The sequence below is a fragment of the Pyrgilauda ruficollis genome, unplaced genomic scaffold (genome assembly GCF_017590135.1).
Source record: "Pyrgilauda ruficollis isolate IOZ18807 unplaced genomic scaffold, ASM1759013v1 scaffold241, whole genome shotgun sequence".
Lineage (NCBI taxonomy): Eukaryota > Metazoa > Chordata > Aves > Passeriformes > Passeridae > Pyrgilauda > Pyrgilauda ruficollis.
In genome coordinates this window covers 110,360-138,115 of record NW_024523723.1, presented here as the reverse complement: position 1 = coordinate 138,115, position 27,756 = coordinate 110,360, and the positions used below count along the sequence as shown (strand labels likewise).

Sequence of the window (27,756 nt, the reverse complement as noted above, 5' to 3'; positions counted from 1 at the left end):
AGGGTGTCTGTGGAATCCCAGCCCTTCCCAATATCCTCGAGGATGGAGATGACACCACTCCCTTCCCAGCAGCCCAAGCCATGGAAACTCACCTCTTCCCAGGTTTTGGGAATGCCACCCTCCAACCAGGGGGATTTGTCACCCCAAACCGGCCATCAGCAGTGGGACAGGGATTGAGGCAATGGAAAAATGCTCACAACAGGCAAAGGAGGCAACAAATGTGGAGTGGGAAACAGGGAGGCCATAAGGACAAGAATCCTGAGGGATATGGGAGCCACATCAGGTCCAGAGCTCCTCCTACCCAAAAGCACCACGGCAGCAGGAAGGAAAAAGAAAAAAAAAACAACAAAAATGAAATGTTTATTCCCACCTGGCGTCACTTCCGTGCGCTGCCGGCGCCACGGCCACCGGGAGAGGTGACAGCGTCCCCTTTGTCACCCCACAGGCCCAAGAGCTCATCCCAGCTCCAGTGGCAGCCCCCAGGGAGGGACAGAGCAGCAGTTTGTGAAGGCTTCAGCAAGGCAGCAGCCAGGGAAGGGGCAGGGAGCTGCCCCGGTGCCCTGCCCGCGGCACGGAGCTGCCGCAGGAGCCGCGCAGAGCTCTGGGGCTCTCCCCGTGCTGCTCTCCACGTGCTCAGGAGGAATTCATGCTCTCCCACTGCCGGAAAATGCGGAACACCTTGCAGGATTTCTCCGAGAGGCTCTGGAAAAGATGGGAGCAAAGCAGCAGGGACAGGTCAAGGCGCCGGAGCAGGAAGTGCAGCTGCCGCTGGCAAAGGGCAGCAGGAGAAACTGCAGGGAAAAAACATCCAAAATATCCCAGCTGGCTGCCAGGACTGCAGTTTGTGCTTGATTTTTGTGGTCCCAATTTGCCAGGAGGGGAGAATAAGGAGACTACAAGCAAGAAGCAGGAAAGGTCCCCAGAAAGCCAGAAAGGACCCCAAAAAGCAGGAAAAGACCCCAAAAGGCATGAAGGGAACTCCAAAAAGCAGGAAGGGAACTCCAAAAAGCAGGAAGGGAACCCAAAAAGCAGGAAGAGACCCCAAAAAGCAGGAAAGGACACCAAAAAGCAGGAAAGGATCCCAAAAAGCAGGAAAGGATCCCAAAAAGCAGGAAAGGATCCCAAAAAGCAGGAAAGGATCCCAAAAAGCAGGAAGGGACCCCAAAAAGCAGGAAGGGACCCCAAAAAGCAGGAAAGGATCACAAGAAGCAGGAAGGGAACCCAAAAAGCAAGAAGGGGCTCCAAAAAGCAGGAAGGGGTCTGGTGCCTCTGACTTGTGACTGGTCCTGCTGGACCATCTGGAGCTTTCCTGGCACATGGCAGAGTCATGGACTCATGGAATGGTTTGGGTTGGAAGGGACCTTAAAGATCACCCAGTTCCAACCCCCTGCTGTGGCAGGGACACCTTCCACTAGAAGGGACCTGCTGGGGACACAAATCACACAAAAGGCCCAGGACAAATGCTGAAGGGGGAATGCTCCACCGCTCCCCTGAGCTCCAAGCGAGGCAGGAAGGAGCTGGCAGGAGGAATCCAAGTGGATAATGAGATCCAGGGAGGCAGCAGCTGCCCCACAGCCACATGGGGAGGGAGCTGTGGCCTCAGCAAACCTGGCACCCCAAGAGGCTGGAGGCAGGAGTTGGGATGGCTGCAGAGAGGAGCTCTGGGGACACGGAATGAAACCGGATCTTGGGCAGCACTGTTATTTATAGCAGCCCTCGAGCAGCTCCAGCACAGCCCAGCCTTGGATGGAGCCTGGCTGTGGGAATGCCAGGGCTCATGCTCTGCAGCTTGGTCCTTGTCACCTGGTTGGGACTGATCCCAAACAAAGCCCACCCATCCCAAATTTTTGCTGCCTGGACAAGCTGGGATGCCCCATGCTCACCACTGGCTCTGTTTCGGGCACTGTGTCACATTTTTGGATGCCAAGGAGCCTCTTCAGCACCACTTCCCAGCCTGGCTTGGCCTTCCCAGGCTCCTTCTCTGTCTGGGATGCAGCATCCTCCAGGGATTCCTCTGCCTCCCCAGTGCTGACCCAGGGACACCAATCACGGTGCTGAGAGCTGGGGTGAAAGAAGCTCCTCAAGGAAGTGTCCTGGAAGCAAGGAGGTGACAGAGAAGGGACACGACAACGGGATGCTTTAGAGACCTTCTTTGTGCCCAAACCCCAGCCCTGAGCAGGCTCCAGGGACAACACAAACCCCTGGATCAGGAGCACCCTGCCCGGAGCACTCACCGAGCTGCTGGAGGAGCAGAGCCGTGCCCGCTTGGCCCTGCGCACGGGACTGGATGGCACTTCCATGGTGTCCCCCTGTCCCATGCTCCGGGTCACGGGGCGGCTCCTCAGAGCGGGGCTGCTCACATCCAACTCGCCCCTGTCCATGGAGCTGGGAGAATCCCAACCCCGGGGGCGGGCCATGGCTGGGGATGGGCTCTTCTCGTGCTGCTGGGGCAAAAACGGGATCATGGAGCTCCTCTGCTCAGCAAGGGGGCCTTGTCCTGCTCCAGTCCTCCTCAGCCACCCCACAGGAGCCCTTCCCACCACATGGATGTGTCCACTGGATGTGGATGAGGGATCTGGAGCTCCTGGAGCTGGCCAAGTCTCCCTGCCCAGAGAGGGATGAGGAATGTCCATTGGACATGTGGATGAGGGATCTGGAGCACCTGGAGCTGGCCAAGTATCCCTGCCCTGCCCAGAGAGGGATGTCACTGGACACATGTGGATGAGGAATTTGGAGCTCCTGGAGCTGGCCAAGTGTCCCTGCCCAGAGGGGGATGAGGGATGTCATTGGACACATTTGGATGAGGGATCTGGAGCTCCTGGAGCTGGCCAAGTGTCCCTGCCCAGAGGGGGATGAGGGATGTCATTGGACACATTTGGATGAGGGATCTGGAGCTCCTGGAGCTGGCCAAGTGTCCCTGCCCAGAGGGGGATGAGGGATGTCCCCTGGACACATGTGGATGAGGGTTCTGGAGCTCCTGGAGCTGGCCAAGTGTCCTGCCCTGCCCAGAGAGGGATGAGGGATGTCATTGGACACATTTGGATGAAGGATCTGGAGCTCCTGGAGCTGGCCAAGTGTCCTGCCCTGCCCAGAGAGGGATGAGGGATGTCATTGGACACATGTGGATGAGGGATCTGGAGCTCCTGGAGCTGGCCAAGTCTCCCTGCCCAGAAAGGGATGAGGGATGTCACTGGACACATGTGGATGAGGAATTTGGAGCTCCTGGAGCTGGCCGAGTGTCCCTGCCCAGAAAGGGATGAGGAATGTCACTGGACACACGTGGATGAGGGTTCTGGAGCTCCTGGAGCTGGCCAAGTGTCCCTGCCCTGCCCAGAGACCCCAGGGTGTACCTGCTCGGATCCTGGGTCCTGGCTCCGTGTCAGCATCCTGCGTGGGGACGTGGGGACGGGCGGGAAGCGCTCGGGAGCAGCCGGGGTGGTGCTGCTGGAGCCACAGGAATCCAGCTCTGGAGCTGCAGCAGATTCCAGCTGGTGGAAGCCCCACAGCCCCACCTTCCTCATGCAGCGGGAGCAGGTGATCACCGAGAGGTTCATGGAGCCCGAGGCAGCACTGCAGGGACAGAGCCAAGTCATGGGACCCTCATGGGATCCTCACGGGAATCATCATGAGACCCTCATGGGAATCCTCATGGAGATCTTAATGGAATCTTCATAGGACCCTCATGGGATCCTCATGGGAATCCTCATGGGATCCTCATGGGAATCCTCATGGGAATCATCATGGGATCCTCATGGAATCTTCATGGGGTCCTTATGAGATCCTCATGGGATCCTCATGGGAATCCTCATGGGATCACAGGATGTGTTGAAAGGGATCTTAAAGCTCATCTCGTTCCAACCCCTCATGGGCAGGGACACCTCCCACTACCCCAGGTTGCTCCAAGCCCTGTCCAACCCGGCCTTGGACATTTCCAGGGTTGGGGAAAGTCAGGAGAGGTGGCCAGGGATAAACCTGGGCTTGGAAAAGTCAGGGACATAAGTCCATTGAATCCCATTTATGATGTTGATTAAAACTGGATCAGTTGTGTTTTGCCTTGCCAGGAAGCAGGAACAGAGGGGGAAAAGAGGGAAAAAAGTGGTAAAATAAGGGAAGTGGGAATGTAGTGGAAAAGTGGGAAAATGGCTAAATAAGGGAAGCAGGATCCTAGTGAAAAAGAGGGAAAATAGGAAAATAGTGACAACAAAGGAAACGGAGGAGTGGTGAAAAAGAGGGAAAATGGGAAAATAAAATCAGGTAGGCAGAAGCATGGTGAAAAAGAGGGAAAAGAGTGAAAAAAGGGATACTGAACATTCCACGGGAGGAACATTCCACATCCCTCCAGCCTCCAAGAGCTTCCATGGCCAGCCCAGAGCGTGAGGGACATTCCAGGCCCAGCCCTGCAGCCCTGCCCACCTGCAGGTCCAGCCACACAGTGCCAGGATACAGGCAGGAACCTGCACCTGCAGGATTTCCGTGGAAAACTTCCCAGGAGGCTTCTCTCCCTCTGTTCCTTTGTGCTCCAGCTCCTCCCCAATGAGCTGCAGGAGCCGAGTGATCCTTTCCTCTGTCAGGGACTGCGGAGCACAGGGATAAATGGTTTTACTCCTAAATCACATCCCACGTGGAGAACAATCCCTTTGGCACCCCCTGGAATTGCACTGGCCAGCACTCCCAGCTCTGGTTAACAGGGAAAAGCCACTCAGAGCCATCCTCCCTGCCCCTGGCTCCCCATTCCATGAAATGTGCCCAGGCACCATCTGCTCCCAGAGCAGAGGAGCAGCTCCCATTCCTGCCGTGCCTTCGGGAGTCTCCGGTGCTGTCTGAGCCCAGCCAGCCCTAAACACCCCTGTGCTTGTGCTGAATGGATGAAGGTTCCCTGGATCCCACACAGCTCCTGGCTGCCCAGAGCCATCTGTTCCCTGGCAAAGGAGTGTCCAACCAGCCAGAGTTGACTGCAGCAGAGCAGGGCCGTGACATGTTCCTGCAGGGTGACAATTCCACACTTGTTCCTGGCTTTTCCTGCTTGTGGAGACTCCTCAGACTCCTTCACCTTCCCAGGTCTCTGCCCACACCTCAGGTTCAGGGTGGCAGCCCCAAATTCCTGTCTCCAGACATGCCAGCTAAAGGAGGGATCCGTGGGCTGCCCCTTCTCATGGAGTGCTGGAGCTGCCAGGGAGAGCTCCCAAAGGAGTCTGTGGGATCCCAAATCCCCTCTCCCAAGCCCCACAGAGCAGCCTGGACACAGGGAAAGGTCCAGAGTGGGAGGAACCAGACACACTTCCCAGCTGATGAGCCATTCCAAACTCCTCTTGACACGTTTCCATGGTGGAACCACCACATGGGGAATGTCCAGGGAAAAAAACCAAGGTGGGAGCAGATCCCTCCCACACACACAGGCTGAAATTCCTGATTTTGGGTGGGCTCAGGCTCATCCCTGGAGCCTGGAATGCTGCAGATTTTGGGAGCAGGAGGGAACTCACCATGTTTTTCAGGTCTTCTGGTTTGAGGGAGGGCAGCTGCAGCTCCAGCTGACACAGGCTCTGGAAGCGATCCAGGAAGTCCTGGAGAAGGACTCTGGGCTCGTCCACCAGCAGCCTGGCAAAGCGATCTGGGGAGGGCAAGAGCTCTGCTCAGCATTCCCAACCCCTCCTCATCCCACAGGGAAAGGCAGGGCACCAGCCCAGCCAGAGGCTCCTTGTAAATGCAGTGATGGGGTAAGAGGGAGTGACATTAAGCTCAAGGAGGAAAAGTTTAGGTGGGATATTGGGAATGAGGAATTCCTGGCTGGGCTGGAATTGCCAGAGCAGCTGGGGCTGCCCCTGCATCCCTGCAATGTCCAAGGCCAGGCTGGATGGGGTTTGGAGCAGCCTGGGACAGTGGTAGGTGTCCCTGCCACTGATGGGGCTCTGAGGTCCCTTCCAACCCCAACAATTCCATGATTATTTTCCTGGCTTTTAAAGGAAAAGCTCAGCACAGCCTTTTCCCTTCACAGCTTTCCCAAGCAGCAGAGCTCCCAAGACAGGATCTATCCCTCTTTGAGCATTCCATGACACCCAGCCTCCCTCCCAGTCACAACCCAAAAGCATTTTAACTGCTCCAGAGGCACCCAAAGGTCAGGAAAAGCTGGATACAGCCCTGGGGCTTTCATTTGCTGAGGCTGCTCAGGGATGTTGCTTTCCTGTTGTATTCCATCATTCCCACAGGGAAAAGGAGAGTGTGATGGCAGGAACAACAATGGAAAGGGGAACAAAAATGGGAATATTGCAGGAATCTGAGGCACCCACCTGGGCAGGGGCTGTCTGGCCAGAAGCAGAACTTCTCGTGGGCAGTGCTCAGGGCCTTCCTGAGCTCCTCACAGCGTTCTTTGTCTGCAGGGAAAAACTCTGGGATACTTCCCTGCACAGCCAGGGAAGGGCCAGGAAAGCCAAGCCAGGTGGTGGCAGAGTTTCCCTGGGATGCTTTCCCAGGATTCTGCCTGAGGCTGGAGGCTGCACAGCCTGGAGCTTCACCTCACACTGTTGGAATCCTGGATGCTGAGATTTTAAAACTTTATGTGCCTTTCAGCACAGAAAGCTCAAAATTCTCAGCATCCAGGATTCCAACATCAGACTTTCCCCCTTTTCCCACCAAGAGGAATTTCAGGCTCCCTCAGGAAGAGCAAATGTCACCTCAGCAGTTCCACCTGCCCACTGCCAAAATCCCTCCCTTTCCCCAGCACAGGAGCAGGGCAGCCTGTGGAAAAACAGCCCAAGCCAACCACGGGCACAAAACCTGCTGGATCCTGCCAGTTTTTCCTCCTGGGATGCTGCCAATCCCTTGCTGAGCTGATCCCTCCACCCTGGCTGAAGGAGCCAAATCCCAGCCATGTCTGGAAATCAAACTTCCCAAAAAAAGAAAAGGAAAAAAAAAAGATCCGACATTTAATTTCACTTACAAATAATTTCTTTTTCAATTTGTTTTTCGATGCCTTCTTCCCAATGTTTGATTATTTTAGATTTTTCTAACCCATGATTTCCAGTGGAATAATTAGGCCAAGGTTTATTTAACAGAGATAATCTGAATAAATAGGGAATGTTGATATTGAGTGACCCAAAAGGAAAGGCTCAGTATTCCCACATGGCAGCCCCTGGCAGGCAGCAGGAATGTGCTCCCTGTCCACTTCCAGGGGAACTGCAGCCAGGAAAATTGAGAAGTGGGGATGACACTGCCTTGTGGGATAATAAGGAGTTCATTAATTAAATCTCACAATGTAATTTCTGCCTGAATGGCTTTGGTGAGCAGCAACCACCAAGAAATTTTTCCACATTGGAAAAACTCAGTGGAGGATAAAGGAAGCAGATCCAGGAATTGGGAAAGAAAAGGTAATTTTTAAAGGATTTTCAAATCCTTAAATGCATCCAGAGGGCAACGAGGCTGGAGAAATGGCTGGAAAACCTGGGAAGAGGCTGAGAGCCTTGGGATTGTTTGGAGAAAAGGAGGATGAGGGGTGAGCTCTGCACCTTCTGGAGGAGGGAAGTGCTGAGCTCTTCTCCCTGGAATCCTGTGGCAAGGAATTCCAGCAAGCATTCCCTGGACACCAGGACGGAACACGAGGAGCTTTAAGACCCCTCCCAACCCACACTCCTGACAATTCCAGGACCTCTCCCAGCTGGAACTCCCCCACACCAAACAGGACTGATTATCCCATCCCAACTAAACACCCCCCATCTGCCCCGAGCTGCTTTCCAGCCACCCCAACCTCCCCGCCCCGCAATCCGCTGCACCCCGAGATCCCACCGCCCCAAAATCCCCCAACCCCGAGCTGCTGAGCCCCACTCACAGCTGCTGAGGTCGAAGGCGAGCTGCAGGCTCATGCACAGGTAGGCCTGGCAGCTGGAGCAGCGCAGCATGTCGCACTCCACGCTGACCCAGCCGAAGCGCGCGCACACCAGCGGCGACAGCGCCGGCGGCTTGCCCGCCCACCGCAGAGGGTGCGCCCGTCAAGGAGCCAGAGCCACAATTCCCGGGATTTACGGGCTGGGGGAACGCTCCCAGACAGGGAGAGCTGGGAGCGGGCTGCAGCTTCATCAGGATGGGAAGCACAGGGACAGGGAGCAGGGTGGGAGCACGGGGAACGGCAGGAGGTTAGGAACAGGATTAGGCGGGATTTGGGAAATGGCTGGATTTGGGGAGAAGGTGGGATTTCAGGAAAAGGCTGGATTTAGGAAAAGCTTGGATTATAGGAAAAGGCTGGATCTTACAAAAAGGTTGGATTATAGGAAAAACTTGGATTATAGGAAAAGGTTGGATTATAGGAAAAGGCTGGATCTTACAAAAAGGTTGGATTATAGGAAAAGCTTGGATTATAGGAAAAGGTTGGATTTAGGAAAAGCTTGGATTATAGGAAAAATTTGGATTATAGGAAAAACTTGGATTATAGGAGAAGGCTGGATTTTACGAAAAGGTTGGATTATAGGAAAAGCTTGGATTATAGGAAATGGCTGGATCTTACAAAAAGGTTGGATTATAGGAAATAGCTGGATTTTGCAAAAGGCTGGATTTTAGAAAATGGTGGCACTTTAGGAAAAGGTTGGACTTCAGGAAGAGGCTGGATTTAGGCAAAGGTGGGATTTTAGGGAAAGGCTGGATTTAGGAAAAGGCTGGATTTTAGGAAGGACCTAGATTTTAGGAAGAGGCTCTTCCCTAGAGGGTGCTGGGGCACTGAGCATTCCCCAGGGACAGCTCCAAAGCTCCAGGAGCCTTTGGACAACTCTCAGGGACAGGGTGGAATTTCGGGACAGGAATTGTGGGGGAAGATGCCTCTGGCTCTTCCCCCACAATTCCCAAGCTGGAATTTCCAGCATCCCAAAGGATATGGTGAATGTTTCCACTCTGCTGAAATAGGCTTCCCTGCTGGCAGATTCCAAGGAAAGAGCTTCCATTTGGGAAGGTCCATTGGCTTGCTCCGAGCAGTCCGACGTGTCCTTCCTGAAAGGAAAAGTCTGCAAGGAAAACTCCTGGGAAAGGCTGGGTTTGGGAAAGGCTGGGTTTGGGAAAAGCTGGGTTTGGGAAAAGCTGGTTTTTGGGGAAGGCTGGGTTTGGAAAAGGCTGGGTTTGGGAAAAGCTGGGTTTGGGAAAGGCTGGGTTTGGGAAAAGCTGGGTTTGGGAAAAGCTGGTTTTTGGGGAAGGCTGGGTTTGGGAAAAGCTGGGTTTTGGGGAAGGCTGGGTTTGGAAAAGGCTGGGTTTTGGGAAAGGCTGGGTTTTGGAGAAGGCTGGGTTTTGGGAAAGGCTGGGTTTGGGAAAGGGCTGGGTTTCAGGGAAAAGTTGGATTTTAAGAAAAGGCTGGATTTCAGGAAGAGGCTGGATTTAGGAAAAACCTGGATTTAAGAAAAGGCTGGATTTTAGGGAGAGACTGGGTTTAGGAAAAGGTTGGATTTAGGAAAAGGCTGGATTTTAGAGAGAGACTGGATTTTGGGAAAATGTTGGATTTTAGGAAAAGGTTGGATTTTAGGGAGAGCCTGGATTTCAGCAAAGAACAGGGTTTAGGAAAAGGTTGGATCTGGTAAAAGCTTGGATTTTAGGGAGAGACCAAATTTTAGCAAAGGGCAGGATTTTGGGGAAATGTTGGATTTTAGGAAAAGTTTGGATTTAGGAAAAAGCTGGATTTTAGGGAGAGACCAGATTTTGGCAAAAGGCAGGATTTGGGGAAAATGCTGGATTTTAGGAACAGGATTAACACCAAAGCACAGAGCACTTCCTAACCCCCCATCCCTCTTGTCCTGACAAGGATCTTCTCCAGGGCTCCCCATTCCCAACTTGGAATTAATTCCTGATAAAACAACCAACAAATAAAATTCCAAGGGTGCCTGGAACGCATCCCCAGTGACAGCTGGCATTGGGGACAAGGAGGGAGCAGGGGTTTGTCCCCTGGGCCCAGCAAGGGCAGGCTGAGGAGGGAAGTCTGGGGTGTTCCCAAGATTACATTTTTGTAATTTTGTAATAATTCCCAAAATCTGTGCCTGGAATTCTGCCCCCACGGCTGCCTCTGGCCTCCTCCCAACGCCTGAATCTTGAGCCAAAGCTCAGGGATGGTTGGGAGCCCCTGAGACACCCCCAAAGCTCAGCCCCCACTGCTCCCAGTGCCTCCCAGTAACCCCAGTGCCCTCGGTATCCTCCCAGTACCTTCAGTACCCTCCCAGTGCCCTCAGTGCCCTCCCAGTAACCCCAGTGCCCTCCCAGTGCCCCCAGTAGCCTCTGTACCCTCCCAGTGCCCCCAGGACCCTCCCAGTAACTTCCCAGTGCCCCCAATATCCTCCCGGTGCTCCCAGTCCCCTCCCAGTGCCCCCAGTACCCTCCCAGTACCCTCCTAGTGTCCCAATACCTGTTTCCACCGCTTCCTTCCAGTACTCCCAGTGTCCCCGAGTCTCTCCAGCACTCCCAGAGCCCCTCAGCCCCCCCAGTGCCCCCCGCTCCCAGCAGCCCGCTTCCCGGTGCTCCCAGCTCATTCCCCGCTCTCCATTCCCGCTATCCCTCCCCAATAACAACTCCCAGCACCTCCCAGTCCCCTCCCGCCTCGCTCCCGCCGACTCCGACTCCCCCGCAGACCCCAAATAACACCGAGGGGTCCCCGATTCCCTCCCGAGCCCCCAGCGCTCCCCCTCCCCTCACACGGCCGGGCCTCCCCCCGACTCCAGCCCGGTGCCGGCGATCCCCCCCGCCGCTGGCCCTCACCCGCCGGGCCCGGGCCCTTCGGTGGCGATGCCGCCGTCGATGAGGTCGCGGATCTGCCGGGGGGTGACGGGGGGCGGCCGCCCTCGGTTCCCCCCGGCCGCCGCCGCCGCCGCTCCCCCGGCGCTGGGCGCCGCCATTTTGGTCCCACCCTCCCGTCAGGGCCCGGGAAACGCGGGCCCGCACGAACGTTCCGCTCGCGCACCAACGTTCCGCTCGCGCACCAACGTTCCGCTCGCGCCGCGGGGCCGCTCATGACCCTCGCGCAACCCCCGCACGGCCTCCGGAACTTCGCGGAGGGCTCCAGGGGCGCCGGCGCCCCCGCGGAAGTCCCCGCGAATGTCCCCGTGAGTGGCCCCGGGAATGTCCCCGGGAATGTCCCCTCGCCCCCGCTCTCGGCGCTCTATTGCTCCAGCCTGGATCGATCGCTCAGCTCTCCCCACAGCGGCGCTCTCGCCGCAGCCTCCCCCCGCCTGCCAACAAGCCCGCAGCTGATAGGCTGCGGCCGAAGAAGCTCGGAGCTGATTGGCGGTTCGCGCTCCGTCCCTCAGGCAGCGGACGGGCCATGTCGGCGGCGGCCGCGGCCCGGGACGGGCTCGGGGAGGGCGCGGGCGGCGCCGCGGGAGGCGGCGATGGCAGCGGGGGAGGGATCCTGAACCGCTTCGTGCAGCTGCCGGGCAGGCCGCGGGCGGCGGGTGAGTGGCGGCCGGCGCCGGGGATGACCCCGACCCCAAGGCCATGAAGGGGTTCGGGACCGGGACAGCCCCGACCCTGAGGGCTCCGAGGGGTCGGGGTGCGAAGCACCCCCATCTCAGGGGGACCGAGACCGGGACACCCCCGTTTCTAAGGCCATGAGGGGTTCGGGGTTGGGGCACCCCCGTCTCCGGGGTCGGGGACCGGGACACCGCCGTCCCCAAGGTCCTGAGGGGACAGGGACACCCAAGGCCCCGAGGGGACAGCTGTCCCTGCCTCGGGGACATTCCCGGGGGGAGCTGGGTACCCAGACAGACCGGGAATAACGGGGTGCCCCTGTCCCCAAAGCCGGGCGTGGTGTGGGGGGAGCTGGGCTGTTCCCATCCCGGTGATCCCAGGCTGTGGGACCTGGAATCAGGGATGGAGGGGCAGTTATCCTTTTAAAAATGGATTTAAGGTTACCCGGTGTAGGGTTCCCCAGCCCAGTGGTTCCCTGGGCCCCCATGAGCTGTTCATCCCCGTGGCTGTGGGGATTGGGGTGTCCCACAGGGATCACCCAGGGGACCCCTGGCAGCCCCCCACTCTGCAGTCCCAGTGTACTGGGGGCTTTGGGGACATCCCCACAGTCCTGGGAGGGGACATCCTGCCTGGGGTGTGACAAAGTGGGAATTTTTCCCTGGTACAATTCCACCTGTCTCCTAGCAAGGCTGGGTGCTGAAGGGTTATTCCATCATTTCTGCATGTCTGTCACCCCAAAACCCCCCAAATATTCCAGGAGGAGGCTGAGCTTGCCCTGGGATCACAAGACTGGGAAGTTCTGCAGCCCTGGGACAGCCACAGGCTGTGTGAACTCCCAGCTGCTGTGGCAATATCCCTTTTTTCCTTCTCCCTGAAGCTCCTCCTGACCTTGAGCTGCATCTCCCAGGAATCCTTTCCTGCCACTCCCATCCCTCGATCCACGTGGGCCACGAAGCCCCTCAGGGCTGGCAGCACCAACAGCAGCTGGGAATGGCTTTTCCATGCACGTTGCCATCCCTGAAAGCTGCCTTCTCTTCTCCCTAGAAATCCATCTTTTCCCTGTAAATCCATTTCCCACACGCCACGCTCTGGGCTCAGCCTTCCAGCCTCTCCCAGCAGCACTGGGAATTTGCTGAGTGGCTCCACACCTTCTATTTTTGGGCAAATGCTCAGCCCCATTTCCTTTCTTCCTTCCCTGGAAATGCCATTTTTGGCACCACAGCCCTGCTTCTCTCCCCTGGCTGCATTTGAGGGGAGGCTGGAGCGGGTGGGAATTGCAGCCTGCTGCTCCTGCACGGCTTCTGTCCCTCCCTGCCCCTGCCCAGCTCAGCCTGGCCACTTCAACCAGCCTGAATCAACCCCAGACTGGCTGCCAGCCCAAAAAAACCCCGGATTTTTGGAGTTTTCCCCCACTTTGACACCTGTGAAGGTCCTATTTATAGAGCTCCAGCAGCAGCCCTTACATAACCATTGGGAGAGGAATTTTTTCCCCCTCATTCCATTTCCTCCAACCTGATTTGTTCCTGAGCTCCCATTCTCTTCCAGAGTTTCCAGGTTTATTTTCCTAACTCCCAGTTCTCTTCTAGGATTGTCAGGTTTCATTCCTCACCTCCCAGTTTTCCTGCAGAATTTCTAGGTTTTCTTTTCTTCCCAATTCTCCTAAATTTTCTTTCAAACTTTTCAGGATTCTTTTCTCATTTACCAATTCTCTTGCAGAGTTTCCAGGTTTGTTTTCTTAGCTCCCAGTTCTCCTTCAGACTTGTCAGGTTTCATTCTTCACTTTCCAGTTTTCCTGCAAAATTTCCAGGTTTTCTTTCCTTCCCAATTCTGTAAATTCCCAAGGATTCTTTTCCTACTCCCAGTTCTCTTCCAGAGTTCCCAGGTTTGTTTTCTTAGCTCCCAGTTCTCCTTCAGACTTGTCAGGTTTCATTCTTCACTTTCCAGTTTTCCTGCAAAATTTCCAGGTTTTCTTTCCTTCCCAATTCTCTAAATTCCCAATTCTCTTAAATTTTCTTCCAAACTTTTCAGGATTCTTTTCCAGCTGGGGCTGCCCCTGGATCCCTGGCAGTGCCCAGGCCTGGTTGGATGAGGCTTGGAACACCCTGGGACAGTGGGAGGTGTCCCTGCCCATGGAATGGGATGATCCTTAAGGTCCTCTCCAACCCAAACCATCCTGGCATTCTATTCCATGATTCTGTGAGAAGGGAGGGCTCAGGTGGAACCTCTCTGGAGTTTTCCAGTCCTTAAAGGATGGATGGTCTCCCTTCACGTGGAGAGGATGAGGAGCAGTGGGGACAAGGAGCACTGGGAAGGTTCATCCCAATGGAAAAAAGACATTTTTTCCAGTGAAGCCATCATTCCCTGGAACAGCCTCCCCTGGGATGTGGTGGAGTCCCTGGAGGGTTTCAGGGTGTGGCTGCTCAAGGTGCTGAACAGCCTCGTGCCAGGTCCTTTTCCCACAGGAGATTGGACCAGATGATCTTTCCAGCTCTATGGTTTTCATTCTCCAGAATTCCTTTCTTTTCCTTTATGCTTCTTGGAAACAAACAACCCAAGGATCACTCAGTTTTAGTGGTGTAAAATCCTTTAAAGTGGGATTGCCCCAGAGATTTTGGGAGCAAAGCCTGGGAGAGCCAGACCTGATCACAGAACAAGCAGGTTGGGAGAGACCTTGCAGCCCACGGAGTCCAGCCCAGCCCAAGCCCTGAGCCAGAGCCTGGCACCCAGTGCCACATCCAGGCTTGTTCAACACCCCCAGGGATGGTGACTGCAGCACCTCCCCGGGCAGCCATGGCAGAGCTTTATCCCCTTGCTGGAAAAGCTTTTTCCTGACACCCAGCCTGAATTTCCCTTGGCACAGCTCGGGACTGTGTGCTGTGGCTGTGTCAGTGCTGCTGGAGACAGAGCCCAGCCCAGCTGAGCACAGGCACCTTTCAGAGCTGTGCAGAGTGCTGAGGGCAGCCCTGAGTCTCCTTTTCTGCAGGGGAGCACCCCCAGCTCCCTCAGGGCTTCCTCTCAGGGTTGGTGTTCCAGCCCCTCTCCAGCCTCGTTGCCTGTTCTTGACTTTGATGCAAAGCCAGGAGCTCTCCCAGGATGGTAAATCTGGAAACACTGCTTGGAGGTCTCAGCAATAGCTGGAAATCTCTTGGCTGTCCTGCAGGTTGTGTTTGGCATCCTTGGCTGGATCCTCTGGCTTGTCCCATTTTTCCTCAGCCCCTCAGAGCCATTGCTCAGGGACACAGCTACAGCTAGGAATTTTTCCTCTTGGGAATTTCTCAGGCGTGGGCAGCCTGCCAAGGAAGGGAAGTGTGGGATCTGCAGAGGCTGAACACAGCTGGATGAACAAACCAGGTTTTAAACCTCACTCTCAGCTGTGCATTCCCAATCCTGCTTATCCAAACATTCCTGAGGGACTCCAATTCCACGAGTTCCAAACTTATTTTGTCCAGCTGTTGTGGAAAAGATGAAACTTTGAAGATAGGAGTCAAAGTCAATATTGACTTGTCTTGTTCTGGTTCAGCCCTTGTCCTAAACGTCCCTCAGGATTGCTGCAGGGATCAGAAATGGAAAGGGAAAGATTGAATCCTGCTGTTGTGGGTGTTGAAAAACCAGGCAGGAGGAAAAATAATCACAAAGCCATCTTTAGAAAGCTTTAAAAAGCAGAGAAAAGGATGTGTGCACAGCCCTGGGATATTCACCACAGATGTGGCACTTGGAAGAAAGGAGGACCCAAAGCCACGTTGGATTTGTTGGCTTTACACCCTGTAGTTGTTCTGTTTGTATTTCCAAAAATAGGGCTTGGAGTAGAAATTCTGCTGCTGGTGGTGATGCTGATATGTGGTGGTGTTACACACACCTGCTGGGATGGCCTTGCACTGGGATTTGTGGGGTTGGAATCATGGATTGCTTGGGACACCCTGGTAACAGGACAGGCTTTTCACTGCTGCTGGTCCTTTTCCTGTTATCCTGACAGGAAGAACTTTGAGACACTCAAAGTGCTGCAGATAACCCTGGGGTGGATGTTGGGATTAAATTAGCTTGGGAAAAGAGGGAACTGATAAAGGAGTGTACAGTTGTGGGATGGGTTGGGTGGGAAGGGAACTCAAAGCCCATCCAGCGTCACCCCTGCCATGGCAGGGACACCTCCACTGTCCCAGGTGGCTCTAACTCCATCCAGCCTGGCCTTGGATACTTCCAGGGATCCATGGGCAGCCACAGCTTCCCTGGGAAACTTGTTCAGTGCCCCACCATTCTCAAAGTAGAAGTTTTTGCTCATATCCAGCTGGAATTTCCTGTGTTTCAGTTTGTGCCCATTGTCCCTTCTCCTGTCACTGAGTAGTCCTGGCCTCATTCTTCTTCACACCCACCCTTGAGATATAAATGGATTTGTTTAGGGTTTCTGACAGTCATAAGGAAAAGGATGGTTTCAGGAGGCTCTAAACAATTTCATATTCATGGAGTCATGGAATCTTTCCAGTTGGAAAAGGTCTCAGACCACTGAGTCCAACCATAACCATTCCCAGCACTGCCGTGGCCACCACTGCCCCATGTCCCCAAGTGCCACATCCACGGGGCTTTGAAATCCCTCCAGGAGTGGGGACTCCACCCCTGCCCCGAACAGCTCATTCCAGTACCTGACCACCCTTTCCATGAAGGAATTTTCCTGAAAAGCCCCCCTGAGCTCCCCTGGCCCAGGCTGAGGCCGTTCCCTCTCCTCCTGTCCCTGTTCCCTGGAGCACAGCCCGACCCCCCCGGCTGTCCCCTCCTGGCAGGGACTTGTGCAGAGCCACAAGGTCCCCCTGAGCCTCCTTTGCTCCAATGTCACATCTGGAAACACCCTCTTGTTTCATCCCTGTCCTAATTACAGCTCCTTCAAGAGAGGAGTTCAATTAGGAACAGCTTGGCATTGTCAGTGCAGCAGCTCCCTCAGAACTCCTGGGGTGAATCACTGCTTCAAGGGGAGCTCAGCAGGGTGTTGGCAGGCCAGTGCCCAGCCAGCCACTCTCTGCTGGATGGCTCAGCCCTTAATTAGGACTTGCCTTAATTATGTCCCTGTCGTGATGCTTCAGCCTGGGATCACTGAATCCATTGGGTTGGAAAAGCCCTCCCAGCCCATCCAGTCCCAGCTTGTCCCCATCCCCACCTTGTCCCCAGCCCAGAGCTCTGAGTGCCACCTCCAAGAGTTCCTCAGACACCTCCAGGGATGGGCACTCCAAACCTCCCTGGGCAGCCCCTGCCAAGGCCTGAGCACCCTTTCCATGGGGAAATTGCTGCTGGTGCCCACCCTGAGGCTCCCTTGGCACAGCTTCCCATCCTGAGGGGCATTTCCAGGGCGAGGCTGCCCCAGGACCCACCTTCAGCACGTACAGGGGCCGGTGCTCGTAGCTCTGCCCGATCTGGATCTTGCTGACGAGGCTGGGATGATCCTCCACCAGGCCATCCATCCACTCGTAGATCTGGAAGGAGGAGCTGCTGGGTCATGAGGCTCAGCCTGCTTCTCACCTTTTACTTTTGAGGGTATCCAGCACCAGATGCAACAAGCAGAGCTTCCCTGGGGAAGGTCTGGTGCTTCTCTGGAGACCTGGGACTCCCCTGGAGAAGACCTCGTGCTTCCCTGGAGAAGCACTTCCCACACGAGGTGCCTGGGGCTCTGTGTGAGCAGGGAAAGGCACATCCAATCCAAGCTGTGCCCAATTCCCACCTTGTCCCCAGAGCACTGAGTGCCACATCCAGGTATTCCTTGGGCACCTCCAGGGATGGGGACTGCAAACCTCCCTGAGCAGCCCCTTCCAATGTTTTAACAACCCTTTCCATGAGATTAATTCCTCCTGACATCCAACCTGAGCCTCCCCTGGCACAGCTTGAGGCTGTTTCCTCTCATCCTGTTGTTCAGTTTCATTCTGATGGTGGAACTTATTCCCTGAAAATTTTACTCTTCCCATTTTTGCCTCAGGACTAAGGAAAAAGAGCCTCCTTGTAAATGCACCTTCCCATCCTTCCTTCCTGCTTCTCTCTGGAATCTTAAACTGGGAAAACAGGTTCTTCCCAGACCATATCCATCCATCCATCCCTCCATTTTAAAGCCATTTTCCATAACTTTTCAACCTCTTCCCCCAGACCTGGTAGATCCTGCTGCTTTCCATGTCCAGCATCAAGGAATTCACAGCAGGACTTGGTGAATTCCAGCTTTTCACACAACGGGGCCTTGCTGTGCTTCCCTGAGCTGTGGGTGTTTTGGGGTTCAGCTCTGGGAAAATGGGCTTTGCTCACGACAAACTTCAGCAAATCCCAGGATTTTCCCATCTAAAAGTTACACCTGTGGTATGGGCAGCAAAAGCAGCTGCAAACCTCTCCTGAATTTCAGCAGGAGCTGTGAATCATCCAGCGAGTCCTCATTACATGGAAATGCAGCTCTTGATTGGAGCCATGGAGTTTGGCTGCTGAAGGAACTTGTCAGAGTTAACCCTTGAACAGCTCTTCTCCTTAAAAAGACACAACTGGAGGAATCTTTTCTGAAGGCATTGATGAGCAAGAGTTAAAGATCATCCAGTGCCACCCCCTGCCATGGGCAGGGACACTCTTCCACTATCCCAGGCTGCTCCAAGCCTGGCCTTGGACTTTTCCAGGGATATGTGATCCTTTCCCATGGAAATGCAGCTCTTGATTGGAGCCATGGAGTTTGGCTGCTGAAGGAACTTGTCAGAGTTAACCCTTGAACAGCTCTTCTCCTTAAAAAGACACAACTGGAGGAATCTTTTCTGAAGGCACTGATGAGCAAGAGTTAAAGATCATCCAGTGCCACCCCCTGCCATGGGCAGGGACACCTTCCACTATCCCAGGGTCCAAGCCTGGCCTTGGACCTTTCCAGGGATATGTGATCCTTTCTTGTTGAAAATTGGGATTTCTGGCAAGGTCAAGTGCCTTCCCTATTTGATTTTGGGAGGTGGATGGCAGTGAAGGCCTCCTGGGTGGTGTGTTTTAATTTATTTTCTTGGAATTACTCCTCTTACCTTTAGTTTATTGGCTTTACATAAAACTCAGCCTTATTCTCCTCTTTTCCCTCTGGAAAATTCTATTGGCAAGTGTTAGAACTAGAGGGAAATAAAATCTAATATCTGAACTCCTAATTCCTTAACACCTTTTAGATTAGGATGTGAAATATTCCCCTCTCCTGTGCCCAAACATCCATGTCCCCACTGCAGATTTTTCCTTTAATTCCTTAACTTCTGTCCACTCTTTTTCCAGCCAGTGCTTATTAGTTTTCTAAGTGGGAATTGCTGTGAGACACAATTACTCCTGGAAACACCCCAAATCTGTCAAAACTTTGTCTGAACCCTGGAGAGCAGCTTAATTTTGGACCAGAGTTGAACATGATGAAGCAAAACTGCTTGTGCTCAGCTCAAGTATTCATTATTTGGTCTGGACAAATCATTTATTTCACTTTTCCTGGAGGAAAAATAGGAAATTATAACAGAAGAAAACATGCTGGGTCCTCATTAGATGCTTTCCTGGCTCCTTTTCTATCCTAAACTCCATAAAAAAGTCTGTGGGAGCAGGTGGAAGGTGAAGGTCACTGATTTGTTTGGGTTTGTTTTGGTCAATTGTCAGCCAAGACCTTGATTTCTGTTGTCCAAGAATACTCCTGGTTAGTTTTTCCTTGGCTCAATCCATCTTTTTATCTATTACAGCTGAGAGCTGAGCTGGAATTGCCCTTCCTGCCTTTATTTCCATGAGTTTTAGGGGTGGGCAGGCAGAGGATTCCTTTGGGAATGGCTGCACTGCCTGTAGGATCTCAGCTGGATTCCCTGCTCCTGCCCAGGGCACATGCCTTTACTTAGAGCAGATTTTCCCTGTTCTGTCAGACCTGTTTAGTGACAAAAGTCACTAAATTTTCTGTCACTAAACAGAACTAATCTAAACTGAAGTGTTCTGTTTAATGACAAAATCTTCTCGAGATCTAAGGAACAAAGGGAACAAGGATCAAAAAGGGGAGTCAGAGGTATTTGGAGGAGGAAAAGCAAATCCTTATTTGTTTTCTCTATTGGGCAGCTCTAAATACAAACATTTGGAATTGTTTCTAAGTGAAATTTGCCAAGCAGAATGAAAGAAGAGGGGTTTTATCAAATACCTCAGCAAGGGCTGTAGTGGAGGGATTGCCACGTGGTGCAGAGGTGGAGTGGCCAGAACGAGATGGTGACACACAGACTGTCCCTTTTGCACCTTGTCCTTCCAAAGCCATTTCCTCCTGCTGCAGAGGCACTTCCCTATGGATTCCCTGTGGAATACACCCCAGTGGGCACACTCCTGACCCTGGTCACACCCTGAGCTCTTGTGGAGCTGTTGTTTCTCCTCCTGCAGGCCACAGGTGCCCCCCGGCCAGGAGCGGCCATCGCTGCGTGGCCGACAGTTCCAACCTCTACGTCTTCGGGGGCTACAATCCCGACTACGATGAGTCTGGGGGGCCAGAGAACGAGGACTACCCCCTCTTCAGGGAGCTCTGGAGGTACAACTTTGCCACAGACACCTGGCACCAGATGGGCACTGAAGGCTACATGCCCAGGGAGCTGGCCTCCATGTCACGTACGTATGGAAATCCAACTCCTTGCGTGCCTGCTCCTGGAGCTATTTTAATCCTGGCTATTTAAATCCAGGCAAGAGTTGGAAATCTGGATGCTGTTTTTCCAAGTAGGCCCTGAGGTTGGGTTGGGTTTGGGATTTTCTTTTCCTTTTTGCTCGGTTGAGGCAGAGGGAAAGAAAGAAATGAGAAAGCAAGAGGTGTTGTCCAGGTGTTTACCTTGCTGTGCTTTCAGCAGGAAGGTGCCTCACGCAGACATCTCCAAGCCTACAAAAATAGCTGTCTTTGTTCACTTTTCAAAGCAGACCTTTGGTTACCATGGTTTTAGGTGGGATCCTTTCTCCTTTAGAGCCTCTCAAAGCCATCAATGCACGCGGTGGATTGTAGGGAATTTGAACAGCACTGAGCACTGCTGTCTCCAGAGCAGGGAAACATGGAATGGTTTGGGTTGGAAGGGAGAATCACAGAATCACAAGGTTGGAAGAGACCTTCACAAGATCATCGAGTCCAACCTTTTCCCTGACACCTCAACTAAAGCCTGGCACCCAGTGCCACATCCAGGGATGGTGACTCCACCACCTCCCCGGGCAGCCATTCCAGAACTTTATCACTCTTTCAGTGAAAAACTTTTTCCTAATATCTAACCTATATTTCCCTTGGCTCAGCTTAAAGATCATCCAATTCCATGCCATGGGCAGGGACACCTTCCCTAGAGCAGTTTGCTCCAAGCCTAGTCCAGCCTGATAAAATCCTGTTCTGATCTCACAGCAATGAGCATCCCTGTTTTTCCCCTCCCTCTCTCTCCCCCAGTTGTTTTACATGGCAACAACCTCCTGGTTTTTGGGGGCACCGGGATCCCCTTTGGAGAGAGCAACGGGAACGACGTCCACGTGTGCAACGTCAAGTACAAGAGATGGGCTCTGCTGAGCTGCCGCGGCAAGAAACCCAACCGCATCTACGGCCAGGTACGGAGCTCAGGGAGCCCTGAGTGCTCACAGGGCCTCAGGGCACCCAGATCCCTTCTCTGTGCCTCACCACAGCCGTTCCTTCTGTGGAAAAGCACGAGGAGAAGCAGGCGTCCTTCGTGAAGAACTGAAGCAGCCTCGGTTCTTGGAGATTTCAAAGGAAGGGAGGTTTTCTCCTAGTTAGAAAGGGCAGAATTTGTTCATTAAATGCCTGGTGTAGCTGAACGAAAAAAGTGTGATTTAAGGAGTGGTTGTAGTCAAAAATCTTCAAAACCCAAAACTCTAAATGAAAATGAGAAAGTGATTTAAGGAGTGGTTGGTAGTTGAAACCTTCAAAACCCAAAGATCTAAATGAAGATAAAAAAAGTGATTTAAGGAGTGGTTGGTAGTTGAAACCTTCAAAACCCAAAGATCTAAATGAAGATAAAAAAAGTGATTTAAGGAGTGGTTGGTAGTCAAAAACCTTCAAAACCTAAAGATCTAAATGAAGATAAAAAAAGTGATTTAAGTGATATTGGTTTGTAGCCAAAGCCCTTAAAACCCAAAATTCTAAATGCGAGTTCCTAGGGTTCCTTTCCATTAGAATTACACCTTTTAAGACTTTCCATAAAGTGGATGAATGAGGTGGACAAGGAAGTGAATTCACACCACAGGACTGACCCTTTTTGCTGGTGCACATCTGCTTTGGAGGAGCAGGAATTCCCTCTTCTCCAGCCCCAGGTGTCCCAAGTCCTTTCTGGTTTCTCTGCCAGGCCATGGCCATCATCAATGGGTGTCTCTACGTGTTTGGAGGAACAACTGGGTACATTTACAGCACTGATCTCCACAAGCTGGACCTCAACACCCGGGAATGGATCCAGCTGAAGCCAAACAATATGTCCTGTGACATGCCAGAGGAGAGGTGAGCACCTGGGCAGCCTCAGGGAGCTTTTTTTGGGAGGCAGGGAATGGGAAGCTTTGGGATACCTTGCTCTGGTTGCCATTTCCAGCCCTCCTTTGCCTGGGAGTTGTTGTGGCATTGGGAGGAAGGATTTTGGTCTCTCTCATCCATGGTTTGGTGTCCAGATGAGAACAGGGAATTGAGAATGGAAGAATCCCAGAATGATTTGGGTTCATAGGAATCTTAAAATAAATTTAATTCCACCCCCCTGCCGTGGGCTGGGACACTTTCACTATCCCAGGTTGCTCCAAGCCCTATCCAGCCTGGCCTTGGACACTTCCCTTAGAATGGGCTGGAATATTGATGGCTGTCCTGATATTCAGTAAATCCTTACACTTAATTATTTAATAATTGCTCTGCAATCAGAAAATGCCTTTCAGACTTCTGGGGTGCTGCTTGGAGGGCTCAGGAAAACTCCCACATCTCCTCAAAGCTCCCAGGCTGAGGGACTGATGCAGCAGAGCCAGGCTTGGGAGTTTCTGCTGAAATCCCTGGAATTTGATGGTGATTTCCAGAAGGTTTTTTTGTTTAATTGTGCTGCTTTGCACCTTCAGGTACAGACATGAAATTGCTCATGATGGTCAACGGATTTATATCCTGGGAGGTGGAACTTCCTGGACAGCTTATTCCTTGGATAAGGTGAGGCATTTGGAACCCTGGACAGGAGATTTTCCACACTGAGGAGTTACCAACACAACCTCTTCATCTGGCTTTGCCTGGAGAGCCTGGTAAAAAAATAAGAAAAAAAAAAAAAAGATAATTGGGAGCAGATTGTTCTCCTATATCTGTAAAACCTGGATTTGCCACAGAATGACTTGGTGATGAATCTGGTCACTTTAAATAGTGCTCTGCTTCCAAAAAAATGGAGTCTGCAGCACTTTATGTGACATTTTATCTCTCCATTGTCCCATTTTTCTCCCTATGTGCAGCAGGAGAAAGGTATTTCTAAATCCTTCTGAGAGCTCAAGGGTGTAGATTTTAATTGGTCCAGCTCTTTTAAAAAGCAATATTCTTTTCTTTTTTTCAGCTGTAGGGCTGAAATAGCAAAGCTGGGATGGAGCTTCAAAGGTGATTTTAGACCTGCTTACTCACTGCCTGGGATCAGCTATTTTTGGGTTTCCACTTAATGAAAAAAAGGGATTTATTTATAGTGGCTCAGAGCCTGTGGCTGCATCACCCTGGTGCTGGCAGAGCCAGGAGAATCTCATGGCTCCTCTTCTTCCTCCCAGATCCATGCCTACAACCTGGAAACCAACACCTGGGAGGAGATCACCACGAAACCTCACGAGAAAGTCGGTGAGTTTGGCATGTCCCTTCTTTCCCTGGAAGCCAGGGTGGCCAAGGTGCTTGGAGGTGCAGTTCTCTTGTTCAATATGTGGCTTTGTGCTGGATTTGGGATCCTGCTTGTGCTGCAGCACTGAGGATTGACCCATCCAAGGGAGTTTGGCAGTCTGGCTTCCCTCTCTCCCTGCTTGGGAAAGGTGGCAGTGCCTGGGTCTGCTCCCAGAGGATCCAGAGCATCCCTGCTCCCTTTGAGGCCCTGGGCTTTCCCTGGAATCTCACAGCTGCTTTTCACCAAGCCACATTTGAGACTCTGGAGAACAAAATTCCAGCATTTTTCTTTCTTTCCCAGAGAGGAATTAGAACTCAAACCTAAAACAGCTGCTTAAAGTTACACCTTTTATACCTGGGATAGCAGGAAAGCAAAACCTCTTAAAAATTAAACTCCATGATTAAACGTTGAGACAAAATCACTACTTGCACTAACACTTTAAAGCAATTATTGCTGATAGATACTTTAAAATTTATTCTCCCCAGGCTTCCCAGCAGCCAGAAGATGCCACAGCTGTGTGCAGATAAAAAATGGTAAGATTTACCTCTAGAAAATTGGTGTCTTTTGTACAACCAGACAGGGGGGAGTTGGAGAGAACTGCAGGGAACACGTGGAAGAGGATTTTTTCCTCTCTAACAGGCTTTAAGCTGCCCACTTGGCACCATTCCTTCTTCTGCACTGAAAAACAGTTACAATCTTGATCCCTCTTTTCCAAACCCTTCAGGTCAGTGGCTGAATGCTCTCTGTTGAAGGGTGGAGGGAAATGCTGGATTGTATTTCCTAGGAGTGTTAATTGTGCCAATAAGAGTAAAGCAGGAGCTGGGAGATGCTTCCAGCAGGATTTGGCAGCCCCTGAACTGAGAATTTGGGCAAAGCTGGGAGCAAGGCAGGACTGGGAGCTGGGGCTGTTCCCTGTGGGTTTAAAATCCCTGGAGTCTGATCAAGCCCAGGTGTCTGGGAACCCAGCTTGGCTGTGACAAGAGGGAATGCTCTCCTGCTTGCAGTGGCATTTAGCCCTGAGGCTGCCGTGGTGGGGTTGGGACCTGACCCCCAGTGTGGGCAGCAGGGGATGGGGGGATTCTGCTTCTCTCAGGTGAGACCCACCTGCAGAGCTGCCCCAGCCCTGGGGACACAGCAGCACCACCTGGAGCTGCTGGAGAGCCCAGAGGAGACCCCAGAGCTGCTCCAGGGCTGGAGCCCCTCAGCTCCCAGGGATCCAGGCTGGGAGAGCTGGAATGTTCTCCTGGAGAAGGGAAGGATCCAGGGAGAGCTTCCAGCACATTCCAGGGCCTGCAGGGGCTCCAGGAGAGCTGCAGAGGGACTGGGGACAAGGGATGGACAGGACACAGGGAATGGCTCCCAGTGCCAGAGGGCAGCCATGGATGGGATCTTGGCCATGAGGAATTCCTGGCTGGGCTGGAATTGCCAGAGCAGCTGGGGCTGCCCCTGCATCCCTGCAGTGCCCAAGGCCAGGCTGGACACTGGGGCTGGAGCAGCCTGGCACAGTGGGAGTGTCCCTGCCATGGCAGGGTGGCACTGCAGGGGCTCTGAGGTCCCTTCCCACCCAAACCAGTCTGGGAATCCTTAAGTGGCCTCTGCTTTGTGGTGGGCCTGATTTGGGAGATCCTGAGAGCCTTTGCTGGGGTAAAACACAAAGCTGTGTGGGGAGGGTGATCCCTGCCCTCTCTCCCAGCCTGTTCCTGGCAGGGCAGGGCCTGGCAGCTCCCACCTCTCCTCTCTTGCAGATGTGTTCGTGTGCGGGGGCTACAACGGAGAGGTGATTCTGGGAGATGTTTGGAAGCTGAACCTCCAAACTTTCCAGTGGGTCAAGCTCCCAGCTGCCATGCCAGAGCCTGTGTACTTCCACTGTGCTGCTGTCACCCCAGTAAGTGACTCCTTTTGTTCCTCTGGAGCTGGGATTCTTCATCCAAGCACTCTTACCTTGCTGTGGGTTGCAAATAGAGCTGATGTTCCCAAGGAAGTGATCTCCACTGCATGCAGCAGCTTTTGGGAGGCTCTTCTTCCTGCTGCTGTTTGAAGAGTGGAGCCACACTATGGATTTTGCTTTCTGAAAGAAATAATGCAGAATTTGAGCTTTTAAAGTCTGTGTGGGAACAGCAGTTCCTGCTTGTAAAAGGAAAAAAAAAAAGCACAAATACTCCCTGAGTAGTGATTTTATCCTACTGAGAACAGCCTGAGGTGAAGGATTGGATGAGGCTGTTTCCAACCCTTTGGAAGCCACTAAGGAATGTTGGTATTGCCAGAGCTTTTGGCCTTAAGTAGAAGTCTGGAGATCTGGGATTGGTAATTAACAGGCAGCAAGAAGTGCCTTTGGCTGTGTCTTCACCTCCTTCTGCTCCTCATCTCCTTAGGGCAGAGATCACATTCCTTGGTGTTTGGAGAGTGTTATAAATGCAGCTTTTCCTAGGAAGCCTGATAAAGGTGTTTCCCAGGCAGCTCAGTGACTGCCTGGACAGCTGGAATGCCCTTTCTTTGCCAGCCTGTGGGAAAAAAAAAAGCCACTCAGCAGCTGAGTTTTTCCCATCTCTCTGTGTTCCTGTCATCCTTGGAGCAGGGTTGTGCTGAGCCAAGGGAATGCAGGATGTCTGTGTGAGGTGGGTGTAGTTTAAAAATACGTTATTTTTAGCTGGAACATGAGTATGGCTCTGTACTACTTTATTAACAGTTTGCCACACTCCTAAAATGGATTTCTTGGCATAGAAATCACCTAAAACTCAGAGCAAAGCACTCAGAGGTGGTGGATATGTGGTTTAGGATGACACATGGCCCCTCCAGCAGTGATTCCTCCCTTGACTGAGAGGATTCCATAGTGGCTGAGGCAGTGACAGCTCTGCTGAAGGCTGTGGGGTGGGAATAAAGCCCAATCCTGCTTTTCCTGGCTCTGTAACTCCTGTCCCCCTTTCCCCACCCAGGCTGGCTGCATGTACGTCCACGGAGGGGTGGTCAACATCCACGAAAACAAACGGACTGGCTCCCTGTTCAAAATGTGGCTGGTGGTGCCCAGCCTGCTGGAACTGTGCTGGGAGAAGCTCCTGGCATCTTTCCCTCACCTAGCAACTCTCTCCAGATCCCAGCTTTTGCACCTTGGACTGACGCAGGGACTCGTTGAGCGACTAAAATGAGAGATCTCCCACTTGTGTCCAAGACTCACCACGTTGAAGAATTCCCCCTCCCACCCTTATTTATGGATTCCATGGATGGTCTTGCTAAGAACATGGAGGAACCTGCTCAAGGCCTTACTCAGCAAATACATCAATGCCTTTCCAGACATGGTTACTTTTAGTCATTGCAAAAAATCCCCTTTTTATTTATGGAGCTCTAAGTCACACCATTAATCCAAAAGTATTTTCTGAGACTAAGCAGCCAACCAGCAACCTGTCATCAGCACACGCTTGCAATTAACTGGGCAGCTTAATGAGTTCCTGAATGTCTGAGCCCGTGCTTACACGTGGCACCTTCACCTTGGCACTTCCACCATGTCACCCAACGAGGACGTTCGATGCAGAACACCCACCAAGCTGTTCTTTTGCTGTGGATGCCCCGTCCTCCCAGCCAGCTGAGCTGCCCCTCCCTCCAAAGCCAGGCCATTCCTGCAGCCCTGCATGTGTTCCACGGGCATGTTCCCACCCCTGAGCTTCCGGAGACGGCTGGAACGTCGCCCGGGGCGGCGAGCCAAGCTTGGCCCCTGCAGCTTCCCTGGTGCAGTGTCTGTGTCCTCCCCTTTTCATATTGAAAGGTTTGCTTGGAAGACTGGGAAAAAGTTGCCACTTAAGGGACTACTGTGTAGTTTACTGGGGGTGGGGAGGGAAAAGGTTTTCCTGAGGCTTTTTTAACCTTTTCGGCTCGCTTTGCACCCAGAATGAGCTCCAGCAAAAACTTACCCTGTAGATTTCAGAGCTCTTTGAACCTGCTCAGCCAAGCCCTGGTTCTCAGCATCTCCCAGCTTTTGGTTCTCCTTCCTCCCACGTGTCCCAAATATGCCTTTTTCTTGTTGCTTCACAGTCCCCTGAGGGTGGGAGATGTGATTTAAAGCCCGTTTGGGGAGTGGCTGTGTAGAAATACAGCATCCAAAAAAGGGGAGAGGGAACAACTGTCCCTCCTTCTGGGGACAGGGATTGTCTGTGCACAGGAAAGGGTGGCTCTGGTCCTCTTGTGCTCTCTACACTGCATTTGTTTAAGTGGCCACTGAACTCTGAACAGCTCCAGGCATGAGGTTTGTGCAAAATCCTTTTCAGTTGGAGCCCATTTTTAAGTGCCTTTTGTTTTTAAAATCAGCTTTTTCCAATGCTTTCCTCTTCATCAAAGGCAGAGGTTACACTCTGGAGTTTTAGTTTCTTTTTAAGAGATTGCATTTATGTTTAAATAAACCATAGCATTGTCTTCATGTTGTTAATCCAAAGGTGCTGCCTGCTGGAGTCACTGCCCCCCACACAGGGAGCTCACCCCTTGTCCCAAAATTAACCTTCTCCTGGTCTTAGGAGTAGATTTTCCTCTTTCTCCAGCT

At 52.7% G+C, this 27,756-nt stretch overlaps 2 protein-coding genes across 4 annotated transcripts; one reads left to right on the top strand and one right to left on the bottom strand.

The window, feature by feature from the left end:
- Nucleotides 1-341: 341 nt before the first annotated feature.
- Nucleotides 342-11,093, bottom strand: ZC3HC1 (zinc finger C3HC-type containing 1). Of its 3 annotated transcripts, none has more exons than XM_041470196.1 (10): nucleotides 10,711-11,093; nucleotides 8,856-8,967; nucleotides 7,820-7,970; nucleotides 6,285-6,368; nucleotides 5,481-5,608; nucleotides 4,414-4,574; nucleotides 3,351-3,570; nucleotides 2,235-2,444; nucleotides 1,884-2,093; nucleotides 342-702 (listed from the first exon to the last, which is right to left on the bottom strand). In XM_041470196.1, exons 1-10 carry the CDS (start codon nucleotides 10,845-10,847, stop codon nucleotides 634-636), a joined length of 1,482 nt encoding a protein of 493 aa, XP_041326130.1. In that variant the 5' UTR covers nucleotides 10,848-11,093; the 3' UTR covers nucleotides 342-633. The 3 variants fall into 3 exon arrangements, with proteins under 3 accessions (XP_041326130.1, XP_041326131.1, XP_041326132.1); XM_041470197.1 differs by having other exon boundaries at nucleotides 2,235-2,441; XM_041470198.1 differs by lacking the exon at nucleotides 10,711-11,093 and adding an exon at nucleotides 9,742-10,168.
- A 161-nt stretch (nucleotides 11,094-11,254) lies between these two features.
- On the top strand, nucleotides 11,255-27,636 carry KLHDC10 (kelch domain containing 10). The gene is made up of 9 exons (XM_041470186.1): nucleotides 11,255-11,402; nucleotides 19,777-19,998; nucleotides 20,804-20,958; nucleotides 21,711-21,859; nucleotides 22,453-22,537; nucleotides 23,128-23,194; nucleotides 23,717-23,764; nucleotides 24,977-25,116; nucleotides 26,165-27,636. The coding sequence occupies exons 1-9, from the start codon at nucleotides 11,273-11,275 to the stop codon at nucleotides 26,372-26,374; spliced, it is 1,206 nt and encodes a 401-aa protein (XP_041326120.1). The 5' UTR covers nucleotides 11,255-11,272; the 3' UTR covers nucleotides 26,375-27,636.
- Nucleotides 27,637-27,756: the final 120 nt, after the last annotated feature.